The 17,640-nt window shown below is 36.8% G+C and overlaps 1 protein-coding gene across 1 annotated transcript in view; it reads right to left on the reverse strand.

Annotated features, from left to right (window-relative positions):
• The window catches only part of LOC126969200 (rho-associated protein kinase 2), a 53,232-nt gene that overhangs the window by 26,567 nt on the left and 9,025 nt on the right, over nucleotides 1–17,640 (reverse strand). The window contains exons 5-8 of the mRNA XM_050814518.1: nucleotides 3,260–3,450; nucleotides 1,845–2,019; nucleotides 957–1,114; nucleotides 209–410 (exon numbers count right to left, since the gene is read on the reverse strand). Of these exons, the coding sequence (XP_050670475.1) occupies nucleotides 209–410; nucleotides 957–1,114; nucleotides 1,845–2,019; nucleotides 3,260–3,450 (726 nt within the window). The remainder of the gene's footprint in view (nucleotides 1–208; nucleotides 411–956; nucleotides 1,115–1,844; nucleotides 2,020–3,259; nucleotides 3,451–17,640) is intronic.

Below are 17,640 nucleotides of genomic sequence, written 5' to 3' on the forward strand. Positions count from 1 at the left end.
AAACAGGCGCCGTTGTGGAACCCATAATCTAGCCGGCTTCCTGTGCAAAGGAGCCTCTCACTGTTCACTTAACATCAGGTGAGAACCATACGCTCGTTTTTCCACCTCTTCCATAAAAATAAAAAAAGTAGATAACGAAGTTTCCAAAGTAATAGAAGACCAAATATTATATGGTATGATAAATATTATAAAGCTTATTGTCTGTAACCTCCATGGCAAGCCTGAGCCTTGTCTGCTGCTCCTCCAGCAACTGCTGCTGCGACTCCTGGAGGTCGCGCTGCAGCTTCGATATGTGCTGATCAGACTTCTCCTTCTCCCGCGTGAGCTCCTGTTGCAGCTTGCGGTAGTCCTTGTCCTTCCGCACCGACATTTTACTCTTGTTCTTTGTTGACGCAGGATTCATGTCCTTTCTGAAATGAGACACTTGCAATAAGCATTCATAATTCTCGCCTTTTTTAAATTTTAAAATAAAGGTGTGGATAATATATATGAATATATATATCAATAATAAAAATAAACTATAGAGCAATAGACACTGAAGTTAAGGTATAATTAAAATTAATAAATATTAGTACATGTTATTATTTAGTTTACTATTTCCAGTTTCCGTCCTATCAAACTCTCAATGAAAAAATCTCGAAATCATTGGAGTTCTAGTTTTTTTTATATAAAAAGGGGGCCACCGGGCATGAGCCTCACGGGATGGGGAGTGATGTTGCAGCCATTGACATCCGCAATAACAGGTGTCAGGAGATGCGTTGCCTGCATTTAAGGTGGGAGTATGCTCTTTTCTTGAAGGTCTCTAAGTCGTATCGGTTAGGGAAAACAGCAGCCGGTAATTAATTCCACTAAGTGGCTGTGCGAGGCAAGAAGTGTCTTGCAAAGTCAATTCAAAAGTAATAAGCTCTAAATAACTTCATCATATAATTTCTAATTAAATAAAACAAACTTCATACCTATTCATGATCTCTGCTAGTTTGTTAACGGCCTGCTGTTTGAGCATGATCTCCGAGTTAAGCTTCTTGTTGAGTCGATCCACTTCTTCTTGGAGCCGCTGTAGGGTTGCCACGCGCTCAGCCAGGGCTGTCCCGCTACGACGAAGTTCATCTACCTCCTATCAAACAAAAACTAGTTATAAAACTAATGGCAAATGAACTTCAACTTTTGTTTAAATAATAATAATATAATTTTGACATACTATTACTCAAATTATATTGCCCCAAACTAGGCATGGCCTGTACTATGGGTGCAAGACAACAATATATTTAATACGATACACTTGCTTAAGTACATCTGGTCCATCCCACTGTACAGTGGTACGATGGCTGAGGAATAAAACCAACCTAATCAAATATTGCACCCACAGATATAACTTCGAATGGTGAGCCTATTCATTTGAATAATACCTTAATCCTTAATTAAATTAACCATAATACCTTATCCCATTTTGTCTCCTCGAACGCCAAATCGATCGATTTTGAGCCTTCTAGGTGAGTATTTTACCTGCAGTGTACTGAATTAAATTGTGTTATAAGACATTAGAGTCCTCATAATCCTTGTGTATGAAAATATTGATCAATACATTAAAGTATATTTGGCATATATTTCACCAAAGTTGCACTTCTTGTATTGGTAACGTGAATGTGGGATCGGGATGCACATAGTTTACAAACAATATAGTGAATTAATCATATATGATTCAGCAGGAGTGCCCCAGGGTTCAATGATGGGACCCGTCTTGTATTCAATCTATACTGCTGACCATATTCCACCCACCAGAAGACGTTTTACTGATTCTTAACAGTTGTTATTTAATATATATAACATATGATATGTGAAGGTACCTTCCGCTGCAGGTCGATGGTGGCGCGGTTCTCGTGGTCGCGGTCCCTCAGCCCCTGCACCAACGCGTCTCTTGCAGACAGCTCGCTGCGATGCTGCGCCAGGGCCTCGCGCATCTCCAGGTCTTTTATCGTCTTCTCCTTCTCCAGTTCACCAACAGTTTCCTCAGCTATCGACCTGTCAATGAATATTTTTTTTTATTTATATCTTAAACATCAATAAAGATATTAATAAATACATGGACAAGTTATATTCAATTATTTATGTCTCCCCTTTTAATATTGGCTGGTTTTTTGTTTTTGTTTAGGAATTTTCAATCAGATTGGATGGTCTTCCACGCAGAAAACGTACTCCTCAGTTAACTCCAATGCTAATCGCGGTCAAGGAGTCGCCATACCTTTTACATCCGATCCCTTAAGGCCTAAAAAGACGACAACACCTCAGATCTGGCTTACAAGACGCCTATTGCTATATCCCCACCCTCTCAAGAGTTATGGAGAGCATAATTGTGTGACAACTCTTGGCATATCTAGAATTATATAGTCTAGTGAGACCATTCTTGTGCCGGTCGCGGATGTGCCTTGTAGGATAGGATTACGCCCAAAAGACTCAAGTTTTCGTGTTAACCACAAACTCATGTATCTGAGTTGTTTTACATCTGGTACACTCCTCTTGAATGGCGGCTTGATTAGGATTGGTTTAATGAGGCTTCGAAAAAACAATTAATGGAGTGGTCCATATACTAAGACAACATGAAATTCCCTGCGCGATACTTCCAGGTCGATGCTACATGAGTACCTTAAGAAATCGTATACATGCATCTTAAAGACTGCAACCTTCCGTGATTCTGTTGGTGTTGTTTATTTTTTTTTTATATTGCAACACAAATAATCTTGCCCCAAAATAGGCATACCTATAATATTCAATTAACAAACATAAACTTATAATGCCTACTACTCAACCGACATAACCATGTCGAGTTAGTAACTCTTTTGTGGGGCGATGTATATGCTTTTAAACAAGATCCCAGAAAATGTTCAAAACAAATGTATTACGATATTCAAAAATGTTTGTGTGGTAGAGGTTACTATAACATGATTTTCTTAATGATTACACAGATTGGGAATGGAGTGACCGCCCTCAGGCTATTAAATAATAAGTTTAAATGTACAATATTACTTTGTAAACATATTTTTTCGATGTAAAAAAAAGCCCGCTGAGTTTGTTGCGCCCGTTCTTCTCAGGTCTGAGGCATTCTTTTTGGAATGGGTGATAGTTTTTGACATTCAAAAAGTGATATCACATGCTATTTTGAATAAAAATATTTGAATTTGAAAAATACCGCCTCATTAGTTATAATTAGAGTTAGACCGTGATAACTCTTCAGCGACTGTCCCCACAGTCGTCCCCCACCCACCTCGCTATCGCCTCCGAGTCGGCCCGCGCGATGGCCAGCTGCAGCTGGTGCATGAGGCTCGCTCGCTCCTGCTCCAGGTCCCGCGTGGCCCGGGCGCTCTCGTCCAGCTGCGCGCGAGCCTCGTTGGCCTGGGTGCGGTACATCACGCAATAGTGCTGCTCGCTCTCCAGCTGGGAGCGCAACTCCTCACTCTGCAAAAAAACCATTCAGCTATTTAAACAATTTGTTATTTTTAAAATGTATAAGATTCGAGCCTCGAACCCGCGACCTCTCCGACTCTCACCGTGCGAGCGCTCTTGCCAACGTTTCGTTAATAAATCTTATATGCTTTGTTCAACTCTCTTGGGGCTTCATCTACAGGATCTACTTTACAGTTGATAACCTGCTCAACCCCAATATTTGCATATCAGGAAATTGACTTGAGATGTCGCTCTTGTTAATCTAAATATTTGTTATTTATAAAGCGACATCCCTCACTTCTGCGATTAATTAAACAAATTAAACGGATCGAAATTATCGGAGGTCCCGGTATCGAGGCCCGCATCGTCTATATCTTTTTGGTGATTATAAATTAAATTTGTACATTCAGTCATGAATATCTAATTGTCCGCTCCTACTACCCCAGACAGAAGCTGTCCTGTCCAAAATAAATGTGTTCATCATAATTTTGTTAATATATATATAAGTCAAGCATAAGGTCAGTTGAGCACATCTTGGACTCCTATGGTTTTATGACCTTTATGATTATTTCTGCTCCAATCTCATCAAAAAAAGTTAAACAATTCGTCCTATTCCGGACGAAAGTTAATGCAGTAATGATTACGTAGGGTAGTACTTGGGGCTTCCAAAATACATTGCTGGAAAAGACAGCTATTTTTCGAAATATATCATTGGAATTATAGTCGTTATTGAAACACAGAGTGGCCAAACTGTCCAACAAAATGTTCTATTTTTTTTTTAATTTACCGAACCAACAGGACATGAAATATTACAAAACTGTTTCTGTTTCATGAACTAATTACAAAACTGATACACGATGGCCGATTGCCAATTACAGGTTCACACTCTTTAAGATACTTATAAAAATTTTGTGTTGTGCTTGTGTGTGTATGTATGTAAGTATCGCTTAAGTTAATATCAAATCCTCGACTACATAATATTTGAAATTATTTGCTTTTTTGGAAGTTTTTAGATTAGACGAATGTATCTGTTGGTAAGAAATGTTTATTATAGCTACTAAGGGTACGCAAACCACCGATTGCTGGACAAACATAGAGTGAGTACTTGAAAATATTATCCTAAGCTTACTATTTCTGATTTTTACTGATTATTATTATTGATTTTTTCAGCTCGTCAAGAACATAATATAAATAATGGTCAAATCGGTCGATTCTGACTTTAGTGGGTGTAACGCGATAAAAGCTAAGCTAATAAGATTGTAGAAATACAAACGAGATGCAATGATGATTGTGTTTCAGTCTGTAGGGCGCCGTAGTTAGTGAAATTACTGGGCAAATGAGACTTAACATCTAACGTGTCACTCAGAATTTTTAGGTGTTTCGAGAATCCTGAGCGGCACTCCATTGTAATGGACAAGGTGTATCAATTACCATCATCTGAACATCCTGCTCGTCTCGTCCCTAATTGTCATAAAAAATATATTGATTCTCAGACGTGGAGTAAAATGAGATAATTATGTCAAATACACACTATTAATGAAAATAAACAGATTGAACTTATTTTAAGAGTGAGTGTCGTTCGACATTGGCCAAAATTCCATCCGTAAATATCAGAAGACTGAAAGGCTTTGCACACCTTTACATTTTATATTATTTACGACATAATATCTAAAAAGCTTTATTCATTTCAAGGATACAGCTTGGAGCTCACATATTGGATCTTACCCTCGTACGTAATTTATTATTCTAAAACCTATCAATATGTAGCACATACAAATAATAGTATTTTATTAATAATAAAGGTAAAGCTTTGCATAAGAGGTGTAAAAAATAAAAATTATAGTTATATTTTTTTTTGTTTTAGATTTAGTGTCAGTTAATAATAATATATAATCAACCTGAAAACTTCAAAAAAAAGCCGTGCACAGGAAACAATTATGTCATCCAGGTAGAAGAAAATTTTCATATAAATGTTCATAAAATTAAAACTACTGGGCCAAACTATGTAAAATTTTTATGGGACCAAATGGCATCTATTCCGCATCAAATAAAAGAATTACGAAAATCAGATTATAAATCTCAGAGTAATCGGTGTACATACATAAAACAAATATCGATCGAATTGATAACCTCCTCCTTTTTGAAGTCGGTTAAAAATTAAACAGTACATTAACACAACTACATATAAATGATATCTATCTTGCTCTTTCGTAATATATCTTAATATATATAAATTACGTGACACGTTGTTTGTCTGCGATGGACTCCCTAAACCAATGAACGGATTTTAATGGGGATTACTTCATGGAGTGCAGTTTAGTCCAACTTGAGAGATAGGATACTTTTTATTTCGATTTGGGACCCATAATTATTTTTATTTCCAATATTTGTTTTGTATGGACATATTTTCTGTGAGAGAATTTATTGACGCACGGCTTGACAGTACTGCTGTGAAACAATTTCATTACAACAACAGGGAGTATATTTTACGAAATAATTCTTGATGTTATGAAATATTATTGACAAAATAATAAAAAACATTGTTTTATTTATTATATACAGAACAACGTCTGTCGTCTTCTAACTTCTAACAAACTATAAAATGTTTCAAGTTCTATCACAGCTTGTCATTGAGTACAGCCTTCGGTCGTACTTAATTTAAAAGAAGCATTTGAGTAGTAAGTATATATAAATCTATACAAATAAACTAATGATTTATTTTTCGATTTTACTGCGAAAACTACTGAACCGATCGGGATGATAAATTGTCTCCAAGGACAAAAGCGCAATTGCAACTCCGCTCAGAATTTCAGGATCAAAAAGGAATTGAGCGGCACCGCATTGTAATTGCTTCTTCTCATTAACGCGACACACACTAAATGCCAGCGACCTTGAGCGATATGAGTTCACGGCTGCCGGCCCGCCATCTATGTAACAAAGCCAATATTTTCAAAATTCTTGGGTGGAAAACAGTTTATATGCTTACAATCCTCGTTATTCATTACTTATCTGAATAAATGAATGTACACAAAAATGTACAAGCTATAAGAATAACTTTTCTGAGAGAAGTACCAAACAAATGCGTCACGCCATGCCAAAAAACTTGTTTAACTTCAAAGAAATGTGGTAGTTCAAAAAGGCTCGGCAGTGTTAACTATAACCAACAGCAAGCATTAGCAACCTACAAATAAGACTTAAGGATATGTGTAACAGGATTAAGTAGTGTTCATAGCTCGAAATGCTATACTTTCACCACAAAACTTGTCTTGTGTTTTCTGCTTACTCTTCGCCTTAAAGCTCTGCAACCTTTTCCGAAAAGGTGGTAAATGTAAAAAGAAAAAAAATTTAACATTCACAAGACAGTATTATTTCCTTGACCTACATGAATAAAGCGATTTTGATTTGATTTGATTGTTATTTTCTTGAAACTGCATATTTTTGCAACATTCTTGTAGATACATCGATTGCACAAATTTACAAATTGAATTGGGCTAATATGGTCGACCTATTGATTGTTCGTTCTTGTATGAATAAAGAATATTTGATTTTGTTGACTACGTAAGAACGCTTTTTTATGAGGATGGGTACGAGCTTGCTTCTAAATACTAGAATTAACTTTCATAGCTCAAAGATCTCTGTTACACTACTACTAAATCTACTAACTAATATTGATGATCATTTATGACAATAAGGGACGAGATGAGCAGGACCTTCAGCTGCTGGTTATTGAAACGCCCTGCCCATTACAATGCAGCTTGGTTGAGCTTTAATGAGAAGAAGTGAGATGAAACTCATTGCAGTGGCAATATAGTGATTTTGAACTCATTAACTTAATCGGTACAACATATTTATACAAATGATTTAAGTTCTCGTTAGTGTTAATTCCGCCAATATTTGTTTTTAAAACAATTCGACACGTGTTTCGCACGTATCCTCAGGACGTGTTGTCTCGCCAAAATCTGGCACGAGACTGAAATTCAGTCAGTGTTGTTTTAAAAACAAATATTGGCGGAATTAACACTAAAGAGCACTTAAATCATTTGTATAATTATGGATTTCCGCAAAGTAACGCCTAATTCAATATTTTTTTTTGGTACAACATATGTAAAGTGACGCAACAAAAATACTCAACGTCTAATAAGTTAGAAGAAGAGACGACCTTATAAGACAGTGTAAGTTAGTGCTACTAACAAAAGTATCTTTATATATATATTTCTTGTGTGCGTGTGTATGTCACTGAACTCCTCCTAGACGGCTGGACCGATTTTGATGAATTTTTTTTGTAAGTTCAAGGGGAATCGAGGATGGTTTAGATTTACAATTGAACTACCTCCTAAACGGCTGGACCGATTTTGATGATATTTTTGTGTGTTCCAGTGAATTTGAGATTGGTGTGTGTCTTCAGGTGGATTCGAAAATGGTTTAGATTCACAATTAAACTACCTCCTAAACGGCTGGACCGATTTTGATGATTTTTTTCTTTGTTTCAGTGAATTTGAGATTGGTTTAGATTCTCAATTCCGCCCATATAATATAATTCTCCTGCTCATGTGTATGTTAGTGAACTGCTCCTAACGGCTGGACCGATTTTTCAAATTTAAGACATGTGTACAGGACAACGTCTGTTGGGTCCACTAGTATTTAAATATAAATATAGCCTCAAATTATTTTTAACCTAATTGCTAACTAGCCACACGTTTCACATTTGATTAAATTAACTCATTATTTACGTACATTTTACCGCACGAAGTCGGTTCATTGACTTCATTTTTTGAGCATTTGAAGTGAACAAACGCTTACCCAAGCGTGAAGCATGGTAACCGAAAATTATCATTTTTTTTTTCAATATTATATTTAACGTTCACACACCTGCTCGTTGGCCGGGGACACCTATAGACTATAGAGCAATTGATCGCCAAATCGATTACAATGAGGTTTCCTGTTATTGACAAAGTTCAAATAATTTTCCAAATAATATTTCTTATATATAGATGAACAGTTACAAAGTTTTGTGAAACCTGCTTTCATTTTCTACAAGAGCGATATCACAAACATATGATTAAAATAATTATAAATATCTCGGTTGTTTAGGGTTCCGTAGCCACATGGCTAAAAATGGAACCCTTATAGATTTGTCATGTCTGTCTGCCTGTCCGTATGTCACAGCCCCTTTTTTCCGAAACTATAACAACTACAACTGTTGAAACTTGGTAAGTAGATGTATTATGTCAATTATCAATAACTTAATTTAAAAAAATACACTAGAACTTTTATATTATGATACTTGCTGCTACGGAACTCTTCATGGACGAGTCCGACTCGCACTTGGACGCTTTTTTAACGTTTTCAAAGAGTATTATTGTGTTGTATCCGTATTTTACGATTTTTAATAAATAGTTTCCGCGTAGTACCATCGAATGGTTAAAGTGTAAGTATCACAGGTAATTCTGTGGGTAGTTCATAAATAAATAAGTAAGCAGGGCAGTATTGAATAATTAACTGGAGATTCATGTTACATTACGATACACTTCATAAAAATAGACGCCGGCGCTGTTGGAATGTTTTTATCAATTAAGAGAACTATTGTTGGACCGTTGTTTAATGTCGGACTTGTGTCATTTAATATCAGTGTCGTAAAAAACATGGGACGAACTGAGCACGTTATGTAGATATCAATAAAATATTAACAATCTAAACAAACAGATAGAAAAAAGAATAAGCAACACTTGGAAGCGGTACTGGACACTAACGGCCATTCCCAATATTCAGTCTATCTCCAGTTGTGGCCTACTTGAGATGAAAAATCGTAACTATCGTTGACTTTTCTGTCCCAATAAACTTATCGACGTTATCTCATCGTATCTGAAATTGCAATTCACGCGTTCCAATATAAGGTGAAAAGAATGACTTATCGGGTATATTGGGACAGCTTTAGATTATTGACAGCTTAATTACTGACAGTAGAAGGTAGTAATTTATCTCTATCTGTAGATAGTATATTGGGAAGGGCCGTAAAAGAAACAGTTAAGAACGAAACAATAACAATGTTTGTGAAAAGTAAATTGTAGGTGCGACATTATCTATTACTATTTAATTTAATAAAGTGTCTTATTATAATATAGGTATACTTTAAAGTCAGATAAATATTGTTTTAGTTGTCAGTTTTAGTTCTATTTCATTCAATATTAATATTAAATAAAATTACAAAGCAGACAACGGTAATCCCTGGTTTGCTCTGCACAGGGTTTCCAAGTGAGCCATCCAGAGGAATTTAATACATTAAAAGTGCCTCTTTGTTTCTGTTTTTGAAACCGACACTGTAAATTAATATTAGGCATGAAGAATGTATGTATTTATTATTAATAATAAATAAATGAAATGAAAATGAACATGAGCATCCTCCCTTGTGTCACTTATGGGAGCCAAACCTGGTCTGCTACGAGTAAATACAACCAACAACCCTTAGTCCACGCAATGTGGAACGGAGTATGTAAAACGTAAGGCTAGGGCATCGGTGGACAACTTCAATAATACGGAAAGTAACAAAGGTAAGCGATGTATTAGAGAAAATTAGAAAACTCAAATGGAATTGGACTGGACTTATGATGACAAATGAAAATGGACAAATGAATTAAAGTGGTGCTTTAGGAGTGGAAAAAGGTAAAGAGGACTTCAATTTAAAAGATGGGAGGACGATTTACCAACAGGATGGAGAAGGTTAGCTCGAGAAAGAGATAAGTGGAAGATACTGGAGGAGGCCCAAGCCGAAAGAATACCTGACCAATAAAGTGGTTATTGAAGATAGAAATAGATATTTAATTTAATTTTACATAAAGATTTAAGAAAATCTGATTATTAAATTAAAAACTTATTGACCCCTTCCAAAAAGTAGGACTGAGACCTGAGAAGAACGGGCGTAACAAACTCAGCGGACTTCTTTTTTTCATAAAAAATATGGTTACAAAGTAGTATCGTACAGTTCAACTTATTATTTAATAGCCTGAGGGCGGTCGCTCCATTTCCAATCTGCGGTATCATTAATACAGTAATTTTAATCTTTATCACACAAACGTTTTTTTCTGGGATCTTGTTGTAAAAGCATATACATCGCCTAAAAGAGCATAATATACATAAAATGTAGTATGTTCAGCGAATTAAGGCTTTTATTGGTATTAATATTATGCTAATGCAAACTAGATTCAACATTGATTATCGTGAAGCAACGAAGACGAGCAGGAAACACACAAAGACATTACGAACTGTGCAATAAATAAAGCTTTTTATCGAGTCGGCTTCTTGTTTACAATACCTAATAGAATACATATTGTTATAATTCGTGGAAATAGTGTTTAGCTGTTGAAGTGCCTACTTACTGGGATTGCGTGCGTTGTCTTTTTATATCATCCGAAGCGTGAAATTGTATTTTAATACGAGTTAATTGTCGTGCGATTTTACGGGCATTGTATGATTTTTTTATGAAAATAAGGGACAAGTCGAGCAGGACGTTTAGTTGATGGTAATACGTTAATGGATACGCCCAGCCCATTACAATGCATTGCCGCTCAGTATTCTTGAAAAACACAAAAATTCTGAGCGGCACTACAATTGCGCTCGTCACCTTGAGACGTAAGTCTCATATGCCCAGTAATTAATTTAGCTACGGCGCCATTCAGACCGAAACACAATAATGCTTACACATTACTGCTTCACGGTAAAAATAGGCGCCGTTGTTGAACTCATAATCTAGCCGGCATCATGTGCAAAGGAGCCTCCCACTACATAGTGGGAGGCTCCTTTGGAAACCTCTACCACATGGTAGAGGTTACAATGAAAAAATGAATTTCTTAATGATACCACAGATTGGGAATGGAACGACCAAATTAAATTAAATCTATTGTTAAATTTTAGCGATCTGTCAAAAGTTCCAAATAAATATTCGATATCGACTTGATATTTCACTTTTTAACTTTAACTATGCCAAGGAATACGATGGTTCAACACATTCTGCAGTAACGTTAAAGTCAGCGTTACTGTTAACGTTAAATTTGTCTTAAACCTTAACTAGAACAGCTTATATGATACAACCCAGCCTTACATGTGTACTTAATTGGCTGTAAAAATGGTCGCCACTGGAATCTGCCAAAGGACGCGAACGTCGTCGAAAATGGCACATTTCGCGTCGTATCACGGGATCAATTTAGAAAGTGTCTAGATGTGATTCTATTATTGGTGACGGTCCTGCCCACGGCCCAATATAATGCGTTCGCGATGTAAATAGTATCGCCAATGGCCGATATTGGGTGACCTCGAGTGCGACTAACGAGTTTTATAGGGCAACAAATTTTACTGTCACTCCATAATTGAAATGGTGAAGCGCCATTCACGTTCTATACATAGGCAAATCGCGTCCTATAAAAACAAAGCCGAAATATGGAGCATGCCACAAATTACACCATAATTTTTTTTTTACAAAAAACACTATTCCAAAACAATAGATATAATGTGCACTAAAAAGTATAAAAATAATTGCGTTTTTTTACACAATCTGAATGATTAATCTTATTCTAGTTACGATTATTGTAATTTTCGGAATAGGTGTCCTTCCGCCGCAACCCGCTCTCGCCTCTTGCCTCCTCACGACTCAAGCACATCTCACCTATAACTATGTATGTAGTAACAAACCTATCTTGGGTGACACCGACTCCAAAAATTACAATAATCGTAACTCAATTATTTTTATACTTTTTAGTGCACATTATATCTATTGTATTGGTTTTTAAAGGCGGTTATTTTTTTTTGTTATTTTATGATTTTTAGTGAATTTGAAGTACACTAACCAACAATTTGTCTAAGTATGTGTAAATATACTAAATTTTTCAATACAGCAATGAACGTAAGTACTATGCAATTTGATTACAGACAGTGTTCCGTTACTTTGTAATGGATTCCGTTATCAGAACCTAACCAAACTCACCAAACTATCTTTGAAGTATATGCTTTCTAATAAAAAAATCATCGAAATCGGTTGGCGCGATATTGAGTTATTCGTAAATTTATTATCCACTTTGCTATACCTATGTATAGCAAATTTAAGACTTTTATGGTTTTCTCATCGATGCCATTGTCAGATCTGGACCAAAATACAATGGAGGTCCCATTGTATTTTGGTATTTTTGGTCACAGGAAGCACCAGCTTTCAAAATCGGTTCAGCTGAAAAAATAATTATCAAAATCGTTCGTAACGAATATAAAAAAAAATACCGACGAATTGAGAACCTCCTCCTTTTTTGAAGTCGGTTAAAAAAACACCACACCACCAAAATACACTAATCTTCGACTAGTACATCTATACATTGCCGCATTTACTCCAGTTGTTTAAAATATTCCTTGTCAATAAGCAGCAATGTAAAACATTTATTAAGTTTAGATTTGATTCGGAGAGTGACAGTTGACACACGACTAACGGCCGTTCCAAATATACTATCTACAGATAGAGATAAATTACTACCTTCTACTGTCAGTAATTAGCTGTCAATAATCTGAAGCTGTCCCAATATACCCGATAAGTCATTCTTATCGCCTTATATTGGGTCGCGTGAATTGAAATTTCTATACAAACTTCTATCTCTGGTAAGCTATACGTCGTCCCATTGACAGACAGCGTGTACGGATAAAGTGATTGACCGTCGATAAGTTTATTGGGACAGAAAAGTCAACGATAGTTACGATTTTTATCTCAAGTAGGCCACAACCGGAGAAAGACTGAATATTGGGAACGGCCGTAAGGAGAAAAGTGTACTTAGGTACCTACATTGTCTTTAAGCACACTTTTGCCGTTGGTCCTATTAAATTTTTTTTTATACGTAAGAAGACAAACATACGGGTCACCTGATGTTAAGTGAGGAATACAGGAATTACTAGAGGAATCACTGGAGCATCGCCAACCTTGTCATCAAATCCAAATCACTTTATTCATTAGGTCAAGGGAATCACACGTATGAATATCAAAACTTTCCTTTTTCTTTGTACATTTACCACCACTTCAGAAGAGGTTGAGCTTAAAATACAAGAAGTGGCAAGAAACTCATTGCCGCTATTTTAAATCAACATTGACAACAACTTCATGGTTTACAGATCATTTCAATTATAATATATGTGAAGTGATGCAACAAAAATAGGGAGGTGTACGCGGTTTGTTTAAGGAACTCATGTCGTGCCATTGTGGGAACACCGTGCAAGGAAGCTCATTCCATCGTTTGGTTGTTCCCATGTGGCAGAAAGCTCTCTGAAAACGGCACTGAGGAGGAAACCACACGCCACATATCCAGATAATACATGACAATACGGAACGATACGAGCATGACGTTCAGTTGAAAGTAATCGATACGCCCTGCCGATTAAAATGCAATGCGGCTTAGGATTCTTGAAAAACCCAAAAAATCAGAGCGCTCGTCACCTTGAGACATAAGATGTTAAGTCCCATTTGCCCAGTAATTTCCTAAGCTACGGCGCCCTACAGACCGAAACGCAATAATGCTTCACGGCAGATAGACGCTGTTGTGGCCCATAATCTAGCCGGCATCCTGTGCAAAGGAGCCACCAACTGTTATCTAAGTTTGTGGCGTTCCGTGCAAAGGTTAATCACACCCCATTATAAATGCGGTAGAAGACACAACATGAAGCCACGTCTCTACGCAACGCGCACGCAATAATTCGAGCAGCTCTTCGGTGCACGCAGTCACATCGTTGGTGACAAGACCTGCCTTTTGTAGTGTTTGAATGTGGACCATTTTATTTATTGTGGTCTAATTTATGTGACGGCGTGCGCTCGCATCGGACAAATTGACTCTAGTAATTATTTTTTCATTTCTCACACTCGGAAAGCAACGGTTTGATCTGATTATTGGGTAGAAAATGTTGCTTCCCTCCACAGAGAGGGGAAAACTCATACAAATTGCTTCCCACCTAAGAGCCGGAATGAACTTTAAAAATAGAACTGCTGTCAGCTGTGAAGAGTTTCATGTAAAAAAACAACTAATTATAAAAGTGCTGCGGCCATGTGATTTTCTAAACAGCCAGTGTGAACTAAGCACAAACTTCTTTGAGCGGAATAAGCCGCAACAATTACGCGGTGAGTTCCATTTTTAAAATTCAAAAAGTCAACATAAATTGTCCTAATTTGACAATTAATTTTAAATAGGTACTACTAATATTATTACATATTATCTATGAATAGTTTAGATACACAAATAGCTTTATTTTCCTCATATTCGAAATGAAAAGTAGAGTGCTTACGCGGGTAAAAAAATCAATTCCTACTCGGACTATAGCCTAGTCTAAATACCTCGGGAACTGATTCTTTCGACCCTCGGTTAACAATCTACTATTTCCACACGCGCCAAAAGAAGTATAATAATCAAAAAATAGCAGCGTTTTAGAATTGGCCAAACAGACAGGACGGACCAAAGGTATAGTTGGTGAAGTTAGAAGAGTATCACGAGCAGCCAGCTGAGACACGCAATAGGGACACTGTGTACAATTAATAAGAGGGCAGTAGGCGCAAGAAATAACCTCTCGATATCAAATTAATTAGCCGAACTCTCCACACGATAACACTATCGCGACTAATTGGTAGCAGTTAGCACAGTTCGCGACGAGTTATTGCATTCGCCGCGCCCAACAAACAATGTAACAAACAACACAAACATAACTCCGTGATAGATTGCAACTCTTGTAAACAATCGCCCGACCTGTGTTTATTTATATGATAAACCTTTTCTTTATGGAAAAGGCGGACAAACGTGCGTACGGGTCAGTTAGTGTTAAGAGATCACCGCCGCCCACTTTCTCTTGCAACACCAGAGCAATCACAGGATTGGTTGGTTGGTGGGTTGGTTAGGTTGCCGGCCTTTAAGGAAGGTGTACGCGCTTTTTTTTGTAGATAAGCACCCATGTCGTATCGTCCCGGAAACACCGCACAAGGAAGTTCATTCCACAGCTTTGTAGTACGTGGAAGAAAGCTCCTTGAAAACCGCACTGTGGACGACCTTTCACGAAGATAGATTTACTGAAGTAAACTCGCTTCAGGCGCGACAAATATGACGGAAGTAACGCCGTGTACGTTATTCAATGAATGACCGAATGATAATATTTAAAAAAAAATCAAATTTTGATAGTCCCTTAGATAAATCATACGGCTCTATCTAGATAGAGCCTTTTGCTGCTAGATAACATATAAAAACAGGCAAGGTTTATTATTGTTGTGTGCGTAACTAGCTACGTCTTACACTCGCGATTTGTATGTCACTTTGAGTAAGTGTGAGTGCATTACTCAAAATAGTAGTTAACTATCAACCTCATTCATTTTTTCCCACAATCATGTTCACAGCTGTCTCAGTCTATCCAGACGTATAAATCATCTAAGGCCCTAGTGTTCCTCAAACTGTAAATGGAATTTTGAGCTAGCAGCCTCATTACTGTAAAATGATTATCTTATATTTTATTAAGATAATAATATTATTGATCCCTGCCGCCAAATTCCGCCGATGTGTGGCGGTCCTCCACAATGCGGTTTTCAAGGAGCTTTCTTCCACGTACTACAAAGCTGTGGAATGAGCTTCCTTGTGCGGTGTATCCGGAACGAAACGACATGGGTACCTTTATAAAAGGCGCGTATACTTTTCTAAAAGGCAGGCAACGATCCTGTGATTCCTTTGGTGTCGCAAGAGAATGTGGGCGGCGGTGATCATTGAACATCGGGTGACCTGTACGCTCCTCTAGGAGGACAAACCGTCCTCTCCCATACAAAAAAAAACCACATTATTATGCCATTATATTTTAACCTTACTCGCAAAAGAAGGAGGTTCTCAATGCATCTCTATTTTATATTCATGTGTGTGTCTTACTCCATTTCTCCGCAAAATGTGAACAGATTTTAACGCAATTATCAATGGTGCTCCTGTTAATTTTATTTTAAGTCTATCACGGACCTAAAGGTGGAAAAATGAGGGATAGATTTTCAATTATCTCAATAACTTTAGCTAATTATGAACGGATTAAAAAAAAATAGCATATTATTATTTATTAAATACTAGCTGACCCAGCAAACGTTGTATTATCATATAAAGTAATAAGAAAAAAAATTGGGGCATAAAAAATAGATGACGACCGATTCTCAGACCTACCAAATATTAAATCGTACATAAAATCTACCAACTATGGTAGGTAGCTAAAATTAAGTTTCTTTTTACCTCCGGAGAACGATACAAAGATTCTAATTAGTTATTAATTTTAAATTATTCTTTCGATTTGTGATTGTGAACGACGGGGGACACATCAAAGCACAAAGACACATTAATTCCGTACATTTTCGTATTCATTCACCTTTTAAACCTTCTCTGGACTTCCACAAATAATGCAAGACCTAAATTGGCCAAATCGGTCCAGCCGTTCTCGAGTTTTAGCGAGACTAACGACCAGAAATTCATTTATATATATATACTAGTGGACCCGACAGACGTCCTGTACACACGTCTGAAATTTGAAAAATCGGTCCATCCGTTCAGGAGTTCACCAACATACACATGAGGAGGAGAATTATGTAATATGGACGGAATTGAGAATCTAAACCAATCTCAAATTCACTGAAACAAACAAAAAAATCATCAAAATCGGTCCAGCCCTTTAGGAGGTAGTTTAATTGTGAATCTAAACCATTCTCGAATCCACCTGAAAACGCACACCATTCTAAAATTCACTGGAACACACAAAAATATCATCAAAATCGATCCAGCCGTTTAGGAGATAGTTCAATTGTGAATCTAAACCATCCTCGAATCCACCTGAAGACACACAGAAAGTTTCATCAACATCGGACCAGCCGTCTAGGAGGAGTTCAGTGACATACACACGCACACAAGAAATATATATATAGAGAGATATATATATATATATATAGAGATATATATATATAGATTTAAATTATTTAGTGAAATTTTATTCACGTGTACAGGTTAAGGTTTTAAATTAGTTTTACTTCGACACGGCGTATTGGTTCGAGCAATCTAACAGTCGGGTTCTTTATGAATAAAGCTTGTAATGTGTTACGTCACCAACATTCCATCAATGGTTCAATATAATTATATTAACGACAATGACGCTCTACACTTACAGAAGCGCACCCTGACGTCACCGTCTAGTATT

The sequence above is a fragment of the Leptidea sinapis genome, chromosome 17, assembly GCF_905404315.1.
Source record: "Leptidea sinapis chromosome 17, ilLepSina1.1, whole genome shotgun sequence".
NCBI lineage: Eukaryota > Metazoa > Arthropoda > Insecta > Lepidoptera > Pieridae > Leptidea > Leptidea sinapis.